The sequence below is a fragment of the Pundamilia nyererei genome, unplaced genomic scaffold (assembly GCF_000239375.1).
Source record: "Pundamilia nyererei isolate P.nyererei 1_Seehausen unplaced genomic scaffold, PunNye1.0 scaffold00120, whole genome shotgun sequence".
Taxonomy (NCBI): Eukaryota; Metazoa; Chordata; class Actinopteri; order Cichliformes; family Cichlidae; genus Pundamilia; species Pundamilia nyererei.
In genome coordinates, this window is record NW_005187521.1 from 1,462,977 (window position 1) to 1,481,426 (window position 18,450).

Below are 18,450 nucleotides of genomic sequence, written 5' to 3' on the forward strand. Positions count from 1 at the left end.
CTGTGTAAACGTCAAATAACTTAAACATGTTATTGTTTGGCCTTTTTCAGTGCTTTAGTTGTGTTTTATTTGTTGGTGAGTAAATCGGTTTGGCTGAGATTAAAGTTATTCGATTAAATTAGATTAAAACTTTATTAATCCCTCGGGAGGATTCCTCCGGGTTCTCACACAGCTGAATAAACTGCTGTCACACAGCAGTTTATTCGACCATCTACACCAGCGTCCGGTTATATTTTAGACAGCAAGGAGCAGACGGCAGGTGACGTAATTCTGAAGGCTAGAGCGTCCAATTTCACAATCGCTCATTTCCGGTCTACCTGGCTTTCGGAGGACCCGGCCCACTTAGACCACAAAGGCCGGGTCCTCAGGTGGACGCAGCCTCTGAATTTGGACACCCCCGGCCTGTTTGATAATAACGGTATTTTATCCGATAAATAAACACCGTAAGATTCAAGTTTTTTGTATATATATATATGTACATGAATTTGGACACCCCCGGCCTGTTTGATAATAACGGTATTTTATCCGATAAATAAACACCGTAAGATTCAAGTTTTATATATATATATATATGTACATGTATGTACACACACACACACACAGTGCTGGATCTGTTGGCTTTGTTCCTATCTCACACTAGTCAGACTCCGTGGGTGGAGGAAAGTGTGAGAAGAGGAGAGAATGAGTCGGACTCGGCCCTGAGGCAGTGGACCTCAGCTCACTGTGGGATAGACCGCCACAGAGAATTCACACTCACACATGTGCACGCGCACATACATACACATGCATGCCCACTAAAACATTTAATCAGGAAGTCAAAGTATTTCCAAACGGTTGCCCCCCTCACGCCCACATTTTCCTCGTTTAGAAATACCTTCGAGCAAACGCGCTAACTGACTGCTGCTCATCTCACTGCAGTCGGCAGAATCTCAGACTCTCACAATGGCTCCATGCACAAACTGAAGCTGTCCTCTCCAGCCAAGCGCTAAGGCTGACAGAGCAGGAAGATTTTTTTTTTTTGAGGTTACATTTCACAGCACAGTAAAGAACAGCAAGTATTTCTGAAAGCAGACGGTTCTCATTTGACCTTTCAGTGGCAAATATGGGTTATGTGCAGAAAATATGTAAGACCTCAGCGCTTGAAAGTGTCACTTGGGAAGCCTTCGTATTCAAGAGACTAAATCCCAGCCTTTGTCAAGCATTCCAGCATTTATACGGAGGTGTTTAGATGAATTATACATAGTGTGCTCTTCACAAGACAATTTACTGTTACCTTAGTGAACTCTGAGTTCTGTAAGTTGGCCTCAGGACACCATCGCCCTCCTAAAGCAGTCAGCATGGCACAGTCCTCTTCCTCTTTGGTGCCTGGCTGGGATGGAGGATAAACTGTTGCAGTGGGGAAGTCTTCGATGTCTGCTCCACTGCAGCTGGGAGTCCGCAACTGGAGACCTCGCAGGAAAAGGTGACATGCTTCCAGGTCGGCTTCCCAGATTCGCTCCAAGCTGGGAGACCCATAACTAGCAAGGGAAGGAGACAAGTATGTTATGCATTCTGATAGAGAACTTGATGTTTGCTCTCAGTGCAAGTTTGAGATCAGTATTTAAATCATAAAAGTCCAAGTGGTCAGAACAGGCTTTAGCAGCAGAGCTATCTGGAGCTGTCTGCATGCTGAAGGAAAACTAACATCAGGTATGTTCTTTTATGTTATTCAGTGATGTGAAATTTTAAAAATGTACTACAACATATAGCAAATAGTTGAACTGTAGCATGTAATCAAATACATAAATACAATCTTATATGTTAAGCTATTAAATAAAATGTAGTGTGCTATAAAAGAATGTTAAAATAATACATTGATGCACATCACTCGCGTCACCGCAGAGGCATGTGTCAAACATAAGGCCCAGGGGCTAAAATCCACCCTGCAAACACTCATAAATTTTGGACTTGTCGCTTTAACTTTTTTAAAGGTTTTATGGCTTTTTCTACTGATAAGGACCTTTTTTTCAGCACTACAGAAACTTCTTGTTTTTACAATTTTACACATTTATTTCTTACAATTTATGCCCCAAAAAGTAAAAAGAAAACAGATTTCTTTCATTTAAAAGAGCAGCATCTCTTTGTTATGCAGCAATACTGATATGTACTTTTGAAATTGCACTGCTTTTTTCTAATACTAACATATCTCAGGGATTAAGCGTGCAGTTAAACTTCTTTACACTGACAGAAAGGGGGCATGTCACTGGTCTGGCGCACTTAAGGTCATACTGGGCTGTATTTGGCCCACATTGTCCAGTAAGTTTGACATTCCTATTATACAGGTACAGCAGCATCTCTTCAAATAAAGCACATAAACCTCTGAGTGACAGATGAGAAGTGAATCATTCAAAGAATAAAATTCCATTCACAAAATGTAACAAGAGCGATATTCCTCCTGAAAGGATGCCCTTTACTCAAAAGAGGGTGTGGATGCGTTCGTTTCTCCTGGGGTCACTGAGTACGAGTTCACTGGGAGGGCAAGGAGATTGTTTTATCTACCTATTGAGTTATGATCAGTCAGCCTTCTTCACTCCCTTTTCCCCGACCTTTGCAGGATCTCAGATCCCAGCAGAAACTAATTAAAGCAGGTAAAAATGGATCGTATATACTTAAAAATGAGTTACACCGTTACTGACTTTTATCTCATTGTTCCATTATTTAGGTTAAGCTGATCACAAAAAACAAGCAAAGGTAAATGTCACGACAAGCAGAGGTTTCTATATATATAAACTTGGGGAAAATGCCCAAAATGACACCACACTTCATCCAGATTACCTCATACACTACATCAAAACAATCAAATACACTTTTTATCAAGAAAACCAGACACACATACAGAGATTCCTTGATTGAGAGACGCTGCCTCTGTGAGGATTGAAGCATTGATCTTTTTATTTTCAGAAACCATTTTCCATTTCCTTTAAATAAAATGCTCCTTCACTGAGTCACAATTGAGGCCTTCTGACCTTTAAAATCTTCTTGTTTATTGACCTTCTCCTTTCAGCAACCTTTAGATAACTAAACATTCACAAATGACCGTGATCTCTGAGCCTTTAATAGATTTTAGGGCTTTTAGACCAAACACAAAAGGCAACAGTTTCCACACTAACTAACACCAACTTTGTTTTTGTGAATCCATGTCATGTAGAAAAATCAAACTAAAGCTGACAGGATGCAGGGAAGACGATGATGGCTTTATAGGAGACTTATCAAATCTCTTAAAGGAAGAAATGTCCTCTGTCTGTCTTCACATGCCAAATTCCAACCTAGGAGGAAATACTCTGTCACAGACATAAACTCAAAATGATTGACTCACAATGGTAGAAAATACAGCAATGTCATTTGCTGAACTCACATGCAAACCCTTATAAAATAGTATTTTCACCTGAAAAGTGCACAGTGGCTCATTCTCCGTGATATATAAACAAACTCAAAGGCAAAATGCACCCAGATGACATTGTTTAATCTCTCCCTCTGTTCATTCTTCTCTCTCTCAGGGTTGAATCACCCGCCCAAAAAAAATCCCCAAAATTGAATGCCACTTGTTTTCCAGCCCATCTCCTGCCTGAAAGGGCTGCCAACCTCTGTACCCTGCCAACGCACGCCTCTCAGTCGTTCTCTAACCTTCATTTGGCAGACAGACAATAGAAAAATTGCTCAGCCCAGTCCCCCACCTCCACCCCCATCACCAATTCGCTGCCTCTGAATTCTGCTACGGTGGGGCTGCACCAAATGAGCCGTGCCATTGTTTTTTGTCTCTTCCGAAGTGGAGAGGAACACATGCAACACACAGATATGGGTGAGCACACATGTGTTAACTTACATGCCCATAAATCACTCTCTGTGGGGATAAAAATCATAAATTCTTCTAAAAATGTCAAAGCTGGCCACATCGATCAAAGCGGCTTCTCTTCAGTGTCAACCACAATTCATTACAAACAACTGGCGCTGGCATTAGGGCTCTGTCTGCTGAAAATTCAGACAACATGTTAGCGCCTAAGCATCCCTGTGATGGTGGCGTCCTGGTGCCCGCTGGTATGAACTCGTCGCCCACGGGGTTAATTGGTGGCAGCCGCTCCGACTGCCATCTGACAGCGGCAGGGTGTGGGCGTGCTGTGCTGCTGATGGCCCAGTAATAAGGAGGAGAAACAGACAGGCACACTCTCTTTCTATAGTATCTTCGCTTCCCTGTGGGACTACTGACTGGCAGGACTCCTGTTTCCCCTCAAGGCATTCAATCCAGACTGCTGCTGAGGAAGGGTTATAAATCTGCTGGAACTTTTAAACGACGGGGCAGTGACCAGGTCCTGCAGGTACCAGCGGGTTCAGTTAGACGTCTCAAGAGAGAAGAGGCACATTATGGGTTCACATCCAGTCTGACCATCATTCAAAAACTTCCCAGGGCTGAAAAGTGAAGCCAACAACCAAGTGCCAAAAGCTGCATATCCTGAAATGGCCACTCGATGCTGGCTCCAAAAGCAAGTCAATCCCCTTGACTCCCGTGTTAAAATGTCCAACTTCACAGCAGAAATAACCTTATTTACAGCCAGGAAAAAAAAACAAGTTTTATTTTGTTTTGTCCCTATAGGTTTTGTGAATTTAACTCAACGTTAAATAATATTAAAACTTAATGTTATGAATTATATTACATGCTTTGACTACCAAAGCAGTGAGCTGTAACTGGTAGCTGTCTACTAGGTGCTACCTCAGCCAATGCAAGTCACTGAACTGGACCTTTTGACCATTTTTTTAAATCCTTTTTTTGTTTTGTTTTTTATTTATCTTTCATTTAACCAGTAAAGTTGGACTTTAAGAGATTTAAAAATCTCTTTTACAAAAGTTTCCTGGCTAAGAAAGCCAACAGCTAGCATACAAACTGGAAAAGCATAAACAGACCTGAAGAAAATAAAGAATTAAGTACAGAAACATAACATAAAAAACAACACCTCCTTCACCATATTCTTTATGAGTGTTGTTTGAGGAGTAGGTCATTTTTAGTGCACTACTAACTGACATTAGTAATTGGCCAGTCTGTCAGTATCAGCAAATTTATAATGGACGGTAAATGAAAATTTAACAAGCAAAGAAGAGACCGGAGGAACGCATTTGAATTACGTTATGAGTGTTGAAATTACATAGTTTGTCCACCAGAGGGCGTTGTATGATTCACCCAACACAAATGTTTGGAACGGCACAAACACAAGAGCCAGCTAATCGGAGTCCAGTGTACGCTACACAACCTGCTGTGACAATAAAACAGGATTATTTTTAAACTGCAGTGTCATATAATCTTAGTAAGAAATCATAAATGACTACATATAACAACTAACAAATGTTGAAGAAATCTATTTATCTGTCAAGTGTTTGAAGGATATATAAGCCTGTATACTATACAGTATATTTTTAAATTGCCAAATATCCTCATCCAACTTAATAAAAATCTAATATTGACAATTAACACGGTTTGTTGTGCTTTATTAACTGTAGATATGTCACCAGAACTGCCATTTACAATACCTTTAATACCAAGAGGACTTGTTTTATTTTTTTTAGTATTATTGGTACCATAGGCAGTGTATGTACTGCAAATCTTCCATAAATGGGCTACAACCCTTTGCAGTGTCTGGGCAATGCACCCATGTGGTCTATGAATTCAGCACGCTAACTAAGTTAGGTGCTTTAGCTGGTAAGTTATAACTTCACCCTCTTGTAAAAATACAGTCACTTCTCCCTCTGAAAATATTAACATGACTTAAGTCAAAATGATAAATTTGACTTTTAAAAAAGGGAGTCCAAAACACGTGAGTCGGAGTGGCGGAGACCATCTTTTATATACAGTCTATGGTTATCAGGTTCAGAGCATGAAATATTTTCTCAGATTTTGAGTCATAGTTCATTGTTACATAAAAATCATATTCTGGGTAAAATGAACACCTTTTTTGGTTGTTTTAGAAAAGTGAGAGAAAGGAAATATAATCATTGATGCATTTTTGTTTTTTGAGGAAACCTAAAAGCTATAAAATAAGACTTCACACAATAGAAAGGAAAGGAGATGTGATAATGTTTCGCCTTAACATTAGCCTCACAAAGAACACCAGCTGTGGAGAGGTGTTAATAATATAGCGATGGAGGTGTGATAGATGGAGGACTGGGAGGGGTTTGTTTGGTGGATGACTAGAGGAGGTTTTTACAGGAGCCAGATGGGCAAATCCAGCTTAAGTGTTCCAAACACTTTTTAAAAAAATGTGGATTCAAGAATTTGTATATTAAAAGTAAGAGAGGAGCACATTTTATCCCAGTTTTTTCTCATTTAGATTTTCATACAGCATCTTCAATTTAACTATACATCTCAGCATTTAATGGCTTCTGTGCCAGTATCCGTCGCGTATGATATATGCCGCTCAAATCTCTACAGGAGAATGAATATATAAATGAGGGACAAAAACGAGAAGCATTTCCTAATGAAACATCTGCATAATGTATTAAACAACTGTGTGGTGCTGCTAATCTGAATAAAATGTTTTTTATTCTGATGACACACTTACAGCATCTGCGCTGTTCTAACATCCTGTTCTAGTCTTTAGCAAGGAAAAGATAATTGGTTTTTTCAACACCATCCGTCTCCACGGAGACCAGACATCTCAGCACACTAATCTGCCTCTCTCCACCCTTCTCCCCTCCTCCTCTCCTCACTTCTCATCACCACGGTACTCTATCAATGGTAATGTACATTAGAGCTGACTGATAACATTTACAGTGGATGATGAGTGCATGTGTGCATCTGTGTGTGTGTGTGTGTGTGTGTGCGTGCGTGCGTGGGTTAGTGGTGTATGCACATGTGGGGAAAACGGCACATTCAATCAAGGCAAATATGTGTCACTGTGCCAAGCGGGAGCTGGTGGAAGGGACTGGTGTACGCCATAAATCAGAGCTATATTTGTGAATTTATCTAGACCGCCTCTGGTCATGGAGGCCGATCTAAGGCTGAAGAGCCAATCATTTAATATAGAATGTGATGGCCGAGAAAATTAGTTTACAGTCACCCAAGAAGGTGTCCTTGAATGGAAATTCTCTTTTTTCAGAGTGATGTGACTATATCATTGACCCGGCTCTGAAAATTGAAGCCAGTGTGGAAGTCATGGAGTTAAATAAGTAGTTAGGAAGAGGGATGTAAGGATGCATGCACAAGTGTCTCAGATCTGCACTCTTTCTAATGGCAGGAAGGGGGTGACTCTTCAATAGTAAAGAAGTCTTTGGGGGAAAAGTCCAAGTAGGGCAACTTGTACTTCTTGTGATGTACAATTCACTTTCATACAACCGAGCAGCATCCTCTGTGTCTCAGTCGGATTCACCCCTCGCTTATGAAAAATAACACCAAACATGAGGCTTCGAAGCAATTCACTGATCAGTGTCTGAGGTCATAGTGTCTACATCCTCCCTTTGCAGAGTCTGTGGGGGAAATACTTATGATTTACAGTATGTAATCATCTGCCCTCGTAGCAAAGGAACTATATACTGTGTTCAAACAGGAACACAGTATATAGCAGCTCCACTGCAAACCAGTTTTACTGGTAATAGTAGTTAATGATGGTTTCCTCGGGGAGCAGTACTAAGCTTTCAGGATTTGTAATCTCAGATGGTTTGCGTAAAAGAAAATTAAAAGGAGATTTTAGACTTAAACATTTTATAGATGTTTTTATAGCTGTATAATGGGGCACACGTGTGAAGAAAATTTTAGTTGCTGTGAGGAGCAGCACTCAGCCTGTGGAAAAGGTTTTATATTGTTATAACATTTTCTGTAGCCCACTGAAGAACTTTAATATATAACCTTGTCAGTTTCATCAGGGTTATCTCAGGTTAAGCTCGGAGACTTTCCTAACAGAAGGCCTGTCGGTGACAGACAGAGAAGGTCTCCACTGGTGATACCACTGAGTTGTATTGTAACATCTGGCATTTTTATGCTCAGTCTTAAATTTAGTTCTTGTTTTTAGATGATATTTTTAACGTGTCACACTTTCATTATGCAGTTTCTGTGTTTGATAGTATCCTACGTAGGCTGCTTGTCATCTATTGTGTGCGTGTGTCTATCTATCTATGTGCCTAGCCCTCAACAAACGTTTTGCCTTCTTTTGTCCTTTATATTTAGGCAGCGATTCATCCCATTCTCTAAAATACTCTGACAAATGCCTCTGCTAGAAACTCAGAAGTGTTGCCATCATACAAACAAAACACAAAGCAGCCATCTGCCCTATTGACAGCGATGGTCCTGAGGCACGATTCCCTGCTGGGCGCTGAGATCGCAACCATGTTGCTCCTTGACCATTCAGACCCCCAGTCTGTGCATCCTTCAACAAGCAAGAGCCCTGCAGTATGTCACTGAGTCCTGGCTCTCATCCAAAGAGGTGACCCTGCCTCTCCAAGGATGCAACACACAAAGCTGTGCCCCCCTACACACACCACAAACAGAGACAAAGGTCAAGTAGACAAACAGGGTCTGTGATAATAAACGCTTTTGCAAGCTCAAAGTAAACCCATACCACCTAACCTTTTCTCTTCTGAACACAACTAGAATAGACTGAGTGGAAAGAACAGCTCATATGTGGTGCACAAAATCATTACCGGCTATATTTATCCATCTGTAAAACAAAAATTGCTCCAACAACCTGTAGAATAAGAGCCAGTCGCTGTTTGTCTGCCAAAGAGTCTATCCATCTGGTGATTGAACTATAAAAGAAGCACAAGCAGCTGTATGGACTCAAATGCTCACCAGGATCCACACTCTCACCACCTCAGCTCACTCCTTAAGTCAGGTGAGATGGGTGGCAACCCGTAACACGACTTGTCCTTTGTGATTTAGAACCTCTGAGTTCGCAGACGGAAACAATGAACCAGTCAGAAGAAAGATATTGTTTTGTCTAAAATGGTTTACACAGGAAGAGCGGAAAGGTGGGAGATGAGTTGATGTCGAAGCCTAAAAAAAAGGTACAAAAGGTATGTGAGAAGGTGGGAAGAGGAAGACAAATTGTGTAGGTGAGAGACAGACTGCAATGTGAGAAGGGGCTCTAGGAGACAACGGCGTATGAAAAAAGGTGTGAGAGCATGATGTGGTAGGTGATGTGATGCACTGAGGAGACGTTGCTCTGGTTAGAGGACAGCAGGAGAGAGAGGAAATTCCTTGGAGGCTGCCGCTTTATATATGCCTCCTTGTTTATTAGTCTGAGGAACACAGAGTCTTCGCGTCTGTATTAAAAAGAAGCAAAGAGCACAGAAAAGCCTTACCTGTGCAATCGGTCCTCCAGTAGTTCAATATACTTGCTGGTGTTCTCTTTCAGGCGGCTTTCTGAGTGAGAAAAAAAAAGAACAAAGAGAACGACAGCACGTTACCTCTAATACTGTTAACACTGACGCATCAATAGCTATGATATACGTGTTAGAAAAGTTAGTTGTCATCACTTGGTGACGGCATTGTGCAGAGAAACTGCAACAGTACACTTCACTTTAGAGGAGCAGCTGGCTTTCTCTTAACACAAACACACAAATGAGGAGAGATCACTGCCTCTACTCTCAGAGGGGATAAAACTGTAGATGGCCCAAGGATAAAAGGGGATTTTATCATGGCATAGTTCTTTATATCTTGCCAGATTTTCTGTGGGGCATGAAGTTGGATGGATTGCTTATGTTGCTTCCTGTGCCCTTCTGCCAGCAGTGAGTTGTGCCTGAGGAGGCTGGTTGAGCAGTAGTCAGGATGGAGAGGAGGACTGAGCTGCGTTAATGAGCTCATGTATGAAACATGAGAATATGCCCTGCCCATAGGAGCTTCCAATCCTTGAGCACAATAGGAATAGGAAACATAGATGCTATCTATATATATCTATAGACAGATAGACCCGAGTTATAACATACAATCCAAACTTTCCTCAGTAAAACATAGCTATTCCTATACATTTGTACATTCTCAACAATCCATTGGAACCAGGGAGCACTGGTTCCCACCTTGGAGTCAAAGGATCACAGACACTGCAAGACAATAATAATGAGGCTACTCTAAGTGGAAACTATTGTCTAGAAAAATAGTAAAATACTGAATACAGAACAGATGGTGTAAAATTTTCATCTAACATTTGGTAAAAAACAATTTTTTTAAAATGAGTACGATTATATTTTACATGAGTGCATACTCCTACTTAAAATACAAACTTTAATGAAGAACTAGGAAAGCCAAAAACAATTGGGAAACTGTTATGTTTTGTGATGCCGCTTAGGCTGCTCACACAGAGACAAAGTCTGCGGATTGAAATACAATTTGCATCATTGTCTTGATGGTGGTTAATAGACAGCATCAGCTTGGGGGTGACATATTCTCGGGGCCAGGCACAGCAGGAAGAAAAGGAAAATGTCAGCGACAGTAGCGTGACAAACACTTTCCACACTCTTGCACACACACACACACACACACACACACACACTCCTGTCTGTACTTGAAGGAAGAGCTGAGATGGAGCTAGTTGGGTTATTTATGGGGGCTTGAATGTGGGAGTCACAGGAAGGGATGTTACTCGTTTCAGTCAAAGTGGCCAAATCTGTGCAATCAGAGGCCGCTGGAGAAGCTATCACATATCTGCTGTATGTGGACCAGACAGCTCACTTACCAACCCTCTAATTGCCACGTGAGATCTTATCCTACCTGATAGAGCTTCCCCTATCAACTTCCATTCACGCTGGCTCTGTTAAGCAGCTTGCAAGCAGATAGCCGCTGAATAATACATGGAGGGCATTAAGCCTGACTTTAGCTGGCAGAGAGCGAGTTGCCAAACTGAGCTACAGCTTGAACAACAGCAAGACGGATAGAAACAGATGAAGGTGGGAGATTGACACACAAGTGCATTAACTGTTTACTTAATATTTCTTGCCATGCTATACACAGAGGAGAGTGCGCCGTCCTGTCGCCATGCCAACCAGTGGTAAAACTACGGCGGTTTTTCAGGCGTGACAGATAAAAATAATCTTTTTTTTATAGAATGGGACGAGAAATCAAGCGGCAGAGCCTCCTCCTGCGCAGAGTGGAACCAGAGCACTGGGTGATATTACCACTTCCTGTAAGACTGCGGGAGGCTGCTGTCATGGGCAGGCAATGCGAATAAAATCGGCACTAAAAAGCCCATAAAGAAGACAGTCGCTCTGTTACTCCCTGATGCGTGCCGTGGCATATTTGGTGTTGAAGGAACTTCACAAAGGCGTTCACAGAGCCCACATCGGAAATTCATGAGCTCAGACTCCCTTCACACTAGTGATCTCAGCAGGCATTAAACATCACTGATTGCTGTCAAGGACCCCGGCCAAAATCGAAAAGGCCATTCATTCATAACGCAAGCAGAACTGAGACACCATTGAAGGATGTGGAGAATGGGTTACTGGGTGCTGCGACAATGTCATTTGCTTTATATATGAATCAGAATTTGTTAGACTAATCGAAGCTAAATTGCTTCAGCTAAATAGCTCTAACACTCTAAGACAGAAAAAGACGAGTCTGATGGTTACAAACTCTGATGTGACAGACAAACCTATGAAGCAGGATGTCACAACTGTAGCAGAGTTTACAAAGACAAAGTTTCTGTCAGTGTGTCCTGATAAGGGACCCAAAGAGCAGAATGAGCTCAGGAAACGCAAAAAAAGACTTTTTATTTAGGTGGAGCACATAATCCAAGACAGCAGCAGAGAAAATGGCCTGGTAAAACAAACAGACACAGACCAGAAAACACAAGAGGAAGTCCGCATGGGATGATCTGATATCCTCGTGTCGGTGTTGTTCCTACATCATCATAATAAACGTTGTTCCAGGTTCAACATTGCAAGTGACCAATCACATTGTTGTAACGTCCCCCTTTTGTGCCTTTGAAAAACACCGCCTTAAAAAAACCTACTTCACTTGTGAGAAGAGAAACCGCTTCTGTCCGCCGATCCAGGAACTTGAATTCTTTGCATTTCAGGATACTTTTCTTTAATAAATGGTAAGCATTATACATATTGTCCTTACAGAGGCGGTTTCTCTTCTCGCAAGTGAAGTAGATTTTTTGAAGGTGTTTGTTTTTTTCGAGGTCGCGGATGACATCAGGAGAAGGTGATTGGTCACTTGTAATGTTGAACCTGGAACAACATTATTTATGCTGACGAGGGAACAACACCAACAGGAGGATATCAGATCGTCCAACAGCATGACACAACAGAGAACTAAAACAAACTGAGGCTTTAAATAGACACACGGAAATCAGGAAGATCGGAAACGCCAGGGTGACAAGACACAGCTGAAACTAGTCAGAGACTAATGAAACAGGATAAAACTAAATACAATGCACACGAATAAGAGATGAAAAAAGTAAAACAGGACATCACCAAACAGAGATGGAGACTTATCCAGAGAGGAAAAACTGAAACTCCAGGAGTCACCTATAAACCATGTCCATAAATATTAACAATAACTAGGCTACAAAATATGATGAAAATAAAACTAAGAAAAGCTAAGAATAGAAACATGGTGAAACCAAAAGTCAAGCAGAGAATATTCAATAATAGACAGAACTTAAAATTTCAAAACTCAATCACAGTTATGGGTTTTACAGAAAAAAGTTAATATAGGCAAGGTGTTTTCAGTGCCTCCTGCATCACGAGCATTCAAAGAGCTCTCCAACTCTAAGTGAATAATGCGGTCATTTCTTCAGCGCCTTAACAACAAAAGCACCCAAACGTCTGTGAGGCCTTCTTGTTGTCAAACAAATTAGAGGCGGCTCTGCACTAACAGAGCACCGGTGACATGCTTGCTATAAAAGCCTGTGCAATAATAAGGCAGAAGACAAAACTGTGTGTCTGTAATTGAGCTGAAGGCACTGACTGTGATGAATGTGTTTAAGCTTGGCTAGGTCTGTCTGAGTGTGACAGCGCTGCAGGTAAAACACAAACACGCAGTAGGCATATGGAGCCACTCCCACCACATATACCTGAACCTAACAGCAGCAGAGCTGACGGAGGGACAGCCTGATATAGGACAGACGCTCAATCACCCATGATGCTCTAGCTGTAGCTTGCATAGATTGCAGCTGGCATAGCGGCGCATATTGTTGGGTTGTGCTTGAATGCACAACAAAAAGAATCACTTGACAAGTAATTGGCTGTGTGCAAAACTGTAGTTGGGTTGTGTTTTGGTCTTTTTTAAGTGATGGGTGCTAAACTGCTCAGCTGAAATCTTAAGAAATGCTCACTGTCATTGTATGTCAGTAAATAGAAACTGTTTAGAAGAGGCTCTAAACTATATTTCTACTGAAGCAAGCTGCAAATATATTTTTTGTTTTTGACAACTGAATCCAAGAAGCAACATTCCTCGGCAATGAGGAAGTCTCCCAAAAAAGTGCAGAGCACTCTCAACGCTTCACCAGCTCAACAATCCCGCCCCATTAAACATGCATCCTATTATTCCCCGGGTTTCCTCTTGGAACTCCGGGTTAGTACATTTTCACTAAAATGCATCTTCCCCCCCCCATCATCTCCCACTTGTATATGCGAGCAATATATCATCTTACTCTGGTGTTTTCGTTTAGCTGCAAATTTGTGGCTCATGAGATAAATATACTTAGAAACTCCAGTCGTTTTAGGGGAAGTTAAAAATACAATATTACAGAAATACCAAGTAATTCCACAAGATGGAAAGTCGGCTGCTTTCAGTGTGAGCCAGTGTGGTGGACTGACAGTCTGGCGTTACATCCCAAACCAAACAGCTGCAACATTTTTTGAGCTTTACCGTGTTTGCAGTGCACGTAGAAGAGAAGGAAGGCACAGTAGGGATATAAAACATTTGTTTCAGCGGTATGTAATTGAAGAAAAGACCTGATTGATTGATTGACGGAGCCTGATTGGAGTGGTACCTCAGTCAATTGTGTTTTTGCAGTAATTCTTTCAATGATAAATTCATAATGGAATGACAGGAAGAAAAAAAATACTCAATATTGCTGAAACTTCAGAGACAAAGACCAAAAAACATCCTCCCCCCCCCAGGTCCACTTAACCACCGTGCCGCTCTCAATCACTCAGATGCTCTTCAGAGAAGAGCTGTCACACATTCCATCATGTTCTCAACAGAAGCACCCTAAAAGAGCCAGAGCTATGAATAAATCATATGTGTCCTCGCCTTTACTGTAAGAGAAAATTGCATTTGTCTAATAACACAGAGTGACTTGTATTGATGTGCACTTAAATCCGACTAGCACCGCAGAGTTGGGTTCGAACTGACTGGCTTTAAACTACGGCACGAGCAACAGGAGCTGTATGGAGAAACAATAGCTGGTACAGTAATTAAATGGGTTCCAGTTGAGCCGCGTGAAGCAGAAAACAAGAGAACTGCTGGCATTGTAACAATGGCAGTGAACAGGCATTACCACACTACTTGGCTAAATGAAGAGGAGCACAGTCTGATGCAGCTTTCCCCATATGAAAGTCCTCACTACTGGGGGTCATTTACGCATCTTATTCAGCTCTTCAATTATTTATTTGTAAATTTAGCGTCGCTCGAGATCTCTCTTGGGGACAAAATTATACTCTCAGCGGGGAATCAAACCTCTGGCCATAATGGCTGTGGTATTCATCAGCAAACGTGCCAACGGCAATTAGGGACATAATGGCTCCCAGGCCAAAAAGCCCCCACACCGCAAGCACTCAACAAGCTGAAGCTGTGTGGCTTCAGCTTGTTGATGAATTTCTATCTTTACATGGCATCAGCAGGACTATTCATTGCCTCGGAGCTCACGCGATGACAATGGGCATGCTGTTTTCTTTGTACGGGATGACACTAATACCACAAGCGCGCGTGCTAGAAATGCCTCGGAAACCTAAAAGGATGGCCATCTTGGCTTTGACTTAGACAGTAATTTCTAATCCCCTCCAGCTAAAGAAATGGTAATGTGCTGTTGGTGGGCTATCAGTTTCCAGCAAGTGTGTGCCAGCCCCTTATTACCAAATAGGATGACAGTTTAATGAGCCCCTTGCTTGGTGTCAGCAACACATTTTGAAATTGCGCCTGCTGCCATATTGTGTGCGCCCACTTGAGCGTTTGAGCACGCCGCGCAACCAATCATTAACTTGCCGTCTTCTCTGTGACGTGTTACCACCTGACTCCAAATCCTTTGTTTAGCCGCCGCAGTTTCGTACCACTGGTTTCCCAGCCTGCAGAGCTACATTATTCAAGATGAGGCACACACGCACGCTGCGTTTAGGCTGCTGAGGTGAACGTGGTGATGCTTGTCATGGAAGAGATCATCAGTGTTATCCCTGGCTGTCAAGCAGACCGAGGTGTTCTTGGGTGTGCTTCCACAACAAAAATCCAGTGGAGGTCGATGAAACATAATCACTTTGAAATGAAAAGAGCTGCTTTCTCCTATAATGATATACAATTATAGACTGGATGTACTAAAATAGCAAGTCTATGCATTACTATACAACCCCATTACTAAAAACTTCATGCAACTGAGCCTGAACAATGGAGTACAAAAATAAAAGGGTGCCACCTAGTGACAGGAAAGGGTGCATCCAGGACAGGACAATAGCATTAAATGTGAAGCTCCAGCCACAAATCTTTATGATCTGGGTAACAGCATATGGTAGATGGGAGGTTGTAGCATTAGCTTCAGTCTGATGCCGCTTCACTTCCTGCTCTAGCCCCATCACTTCACCACCACCCCCTCTCCCGCCCTCCCCTCATCCTCCCGTCTGCGTGTCTCAGTGAGGGAAGTGACCTTTTTTAGAAATCTCCCTGTGACTGATGGACTAGAGAGAGTACCACTGCAGGTGGTGCCGTCAAAATCCATTTAGATCTCTACCAAATGCCCACGCGCCAAATCAATCTAAAGACTGAACCCTAAAAAAAAGAATTTAAAAAAATTTAAAAAGACAAGCCCCCGTTCCTTAAGATCTTAATCGAGTTGGAGAGTGTGTGAACGCTGATGCATCATGTCTGCGCACACTGGCTCGAAGGTAACCGGCTAACTTTACACAATTAAAGCTCAATTCCCTCGCACCACCCTCGCCACCTCGCCTCTTCGCGACTGCCAATCCTTGCTGGTAACTCGTTTGAAGCCGATTCCCCCGCTGACAGCAGATCACTTTTGCTTCATTTGAGAGAAAAAGTCATTGTTCATTGATGTCCTCTCACAGTGTGGAGCAACATCAAGAGGCGACTTGTCTTTCAAAGAGCTCTCATGATTCACATTTTGAACTGATATTTAAAAAGTGTATTCAAAGAAAAAGAGAGGCGCCTTTCAAGTACACAACAAACGCTTTCACGCCTCAGTGGGCAGGGGAAAAAAAAGAACAGCGCTGTTTCAGGTAATGCTGCACTTATTCATATTCATGCTTTAAAATGTTTATTCTAAGCTACTATAATAACTGTTTGTATGTTAACAATGGAACAAATGTGTACATGTAATGTCCCAAAGAGAATTATTACACAAACATCCCTTAAGCTGACTTTTTGTTTCTTGAGCTTTTTCACAGTTTTTCAGATTTTTGTCTTATTGTACAGGTTTCGTTCACTCTTGCTGCTCGAATCAGGCTTGTTTCCAGATGCAGCAGACAGCTGTTCTCAGCAACAAAAAAACCCCCAAAAATCATAGAAGGCAAAGTGTACACAACCTGCCGAGCACCTAAGGGCAGGCAGCTGTGCTAGCTGAAGGCCAGAAACACAATCTGAATGAATGACAATATGATGTCAACTTGAAAAGCAATCTGTTAGTTTTGTGTATTAAAAAAAAAAATACTGCTCACACTAGCTTCATAATTATAATACAAACATATCGATATGTTCCTTCGACCAGTTTTATTCATTTTTGTTTCTGATAGAGGGCTGGAGGAAAGGATTCATTTAAGCAAGCAGCGCTCTTAGTTTTATTAACACCGAAGGTTTTTCCTCTTAAGAAGCATGAAAGTGACTCCTGAGCTCACTGACTGGATGTTTTGTGGTTAATCACGCCTCAGGAATTCTAAAACTAAAATTGCGATATAGATTTTATGGTCATAAGTGTGTACTCTGGAGCTTTTCTCCAAAAACCTGTTGCTTATTTAGCACAGTTCTTACTCTTTTGTGCTAACGATTTAACCAGGACACTTTTTGTTGTAAAAGCTGCAACTATGAGCCACAGAATCCTGCATATGCAAATAAAATTAACTGGAATTTTATGTGTGGAACCAAAGTGGTTTCTATCTAGCCCCTACTTCAGATTTAATCCCCCATTAAACCGAATGGTAATTTTTTACATTTCAGTTTGGTACAAAATAAACAAGAAGTTATGCTTCATGTAGAGCCTTACTGAAGCTAGTAGGAACATTTTATTAATCTAACTGTATGCTAATATTCACCTGTGTGAGATTTATCTTCTCAACAAATTATATAAATTCATATATCTACATAGATTTTTAAGTAATACCATAATGGGCAAAAGATGCATCAGTTTATTGAAATCTACACATGGAAATACAGAATATAAGCCCAAAACAGACTCTGTACAGTTCTAACAAGCCTGAAAGTCAATGTTTGGCTGGACTGTTTCCCTCCTCTTGACAGCCACCCTTTCATGGAGGCCATTTCTGATGAGGCTTCAGCAGCTGGATAAATTGAAGGGCCAGATGTTCCTCACAGGTCCTGTGTCAGGTCTTTTTCTAAGGACATACCATGTTTAGATCCTGTTCATCTACTGTACACAGTTTTTATGCCTAATTCTTTCTTTTATCCAGCAGCATACTGACATATGCTAAGATTCCAGCTAACGGCTTCTTGGGAATCTTTAAAATATGTGATGTTTGCTGATGATACAAACTTATTTTGCTCAGGAAAAGACATAAAGAAATTACTGAAAACAGTGGAAACAGAACTCATAAAGTTAAATAGATGGTTTGTATTTAATAAACTATCATTGAATGAAAGTAAAACAAAATTTATGTTATTTGGAGGTAGTAAAAGTAATATTAAAGTAAAATTGAATTTAAATAATGTTGAAATTGAAAGAGTATATGAGACAAAATTTTTAGGAGTAATTATTGATGATAAACTTTGTTGGAAGCCCCACATAGAACATGTGAAACAAAAATTATCCAAGTCTATTTCTATTCTTTATAAAACGAGATTTTTTGAATAAGAACTGCCTTTATTTATTGTATACTTCCCTTTGTTTGCCTTATATGACCTACTGTGCATAAATTTGGGGGAACACATACAAAACATATTTGGATTCAATATTTAAATTGCAAAAAAGAGCTATTAGAATAATAAATAAAGTTGGATATAGGGAGTCCACCAACCAGTTTTTTTGTAGGATCATCTATGTTAAAATTCATGGACATTATATATTCTAAAACTTTAGAAATGATATATCGTGT

General features: G+C 41.1%; 1 protein-coding gene across 1 annotated transcript in view; it reads right to left on the reverse strand.

Moving 5' to 3' along the window:
- disc1 (DISC1 scaffold protein) overlaps positions 1–18,450 on the reverse strand; it is a 48,713-nt gene that overhangs the window by 10,341 nt on the left and 19,922 nt on the right. Inside the window, exons 9-10 of the mRNA XM_005742476.2 lie at positions 9,319–9,379; positions 1,274–1,517 (exon numbers count right to left, since the gene is read on the reverse strand). Of these exons, the coding sequence (XP_005742533.1) occupies positions 1,274–1,517; positions 9,319–9,379 (305 nt within the window). The remainder of the gene's footprint in view (positions 1–1,273; positions 1,518–9,318; positions 9,380–18,450) is intronic.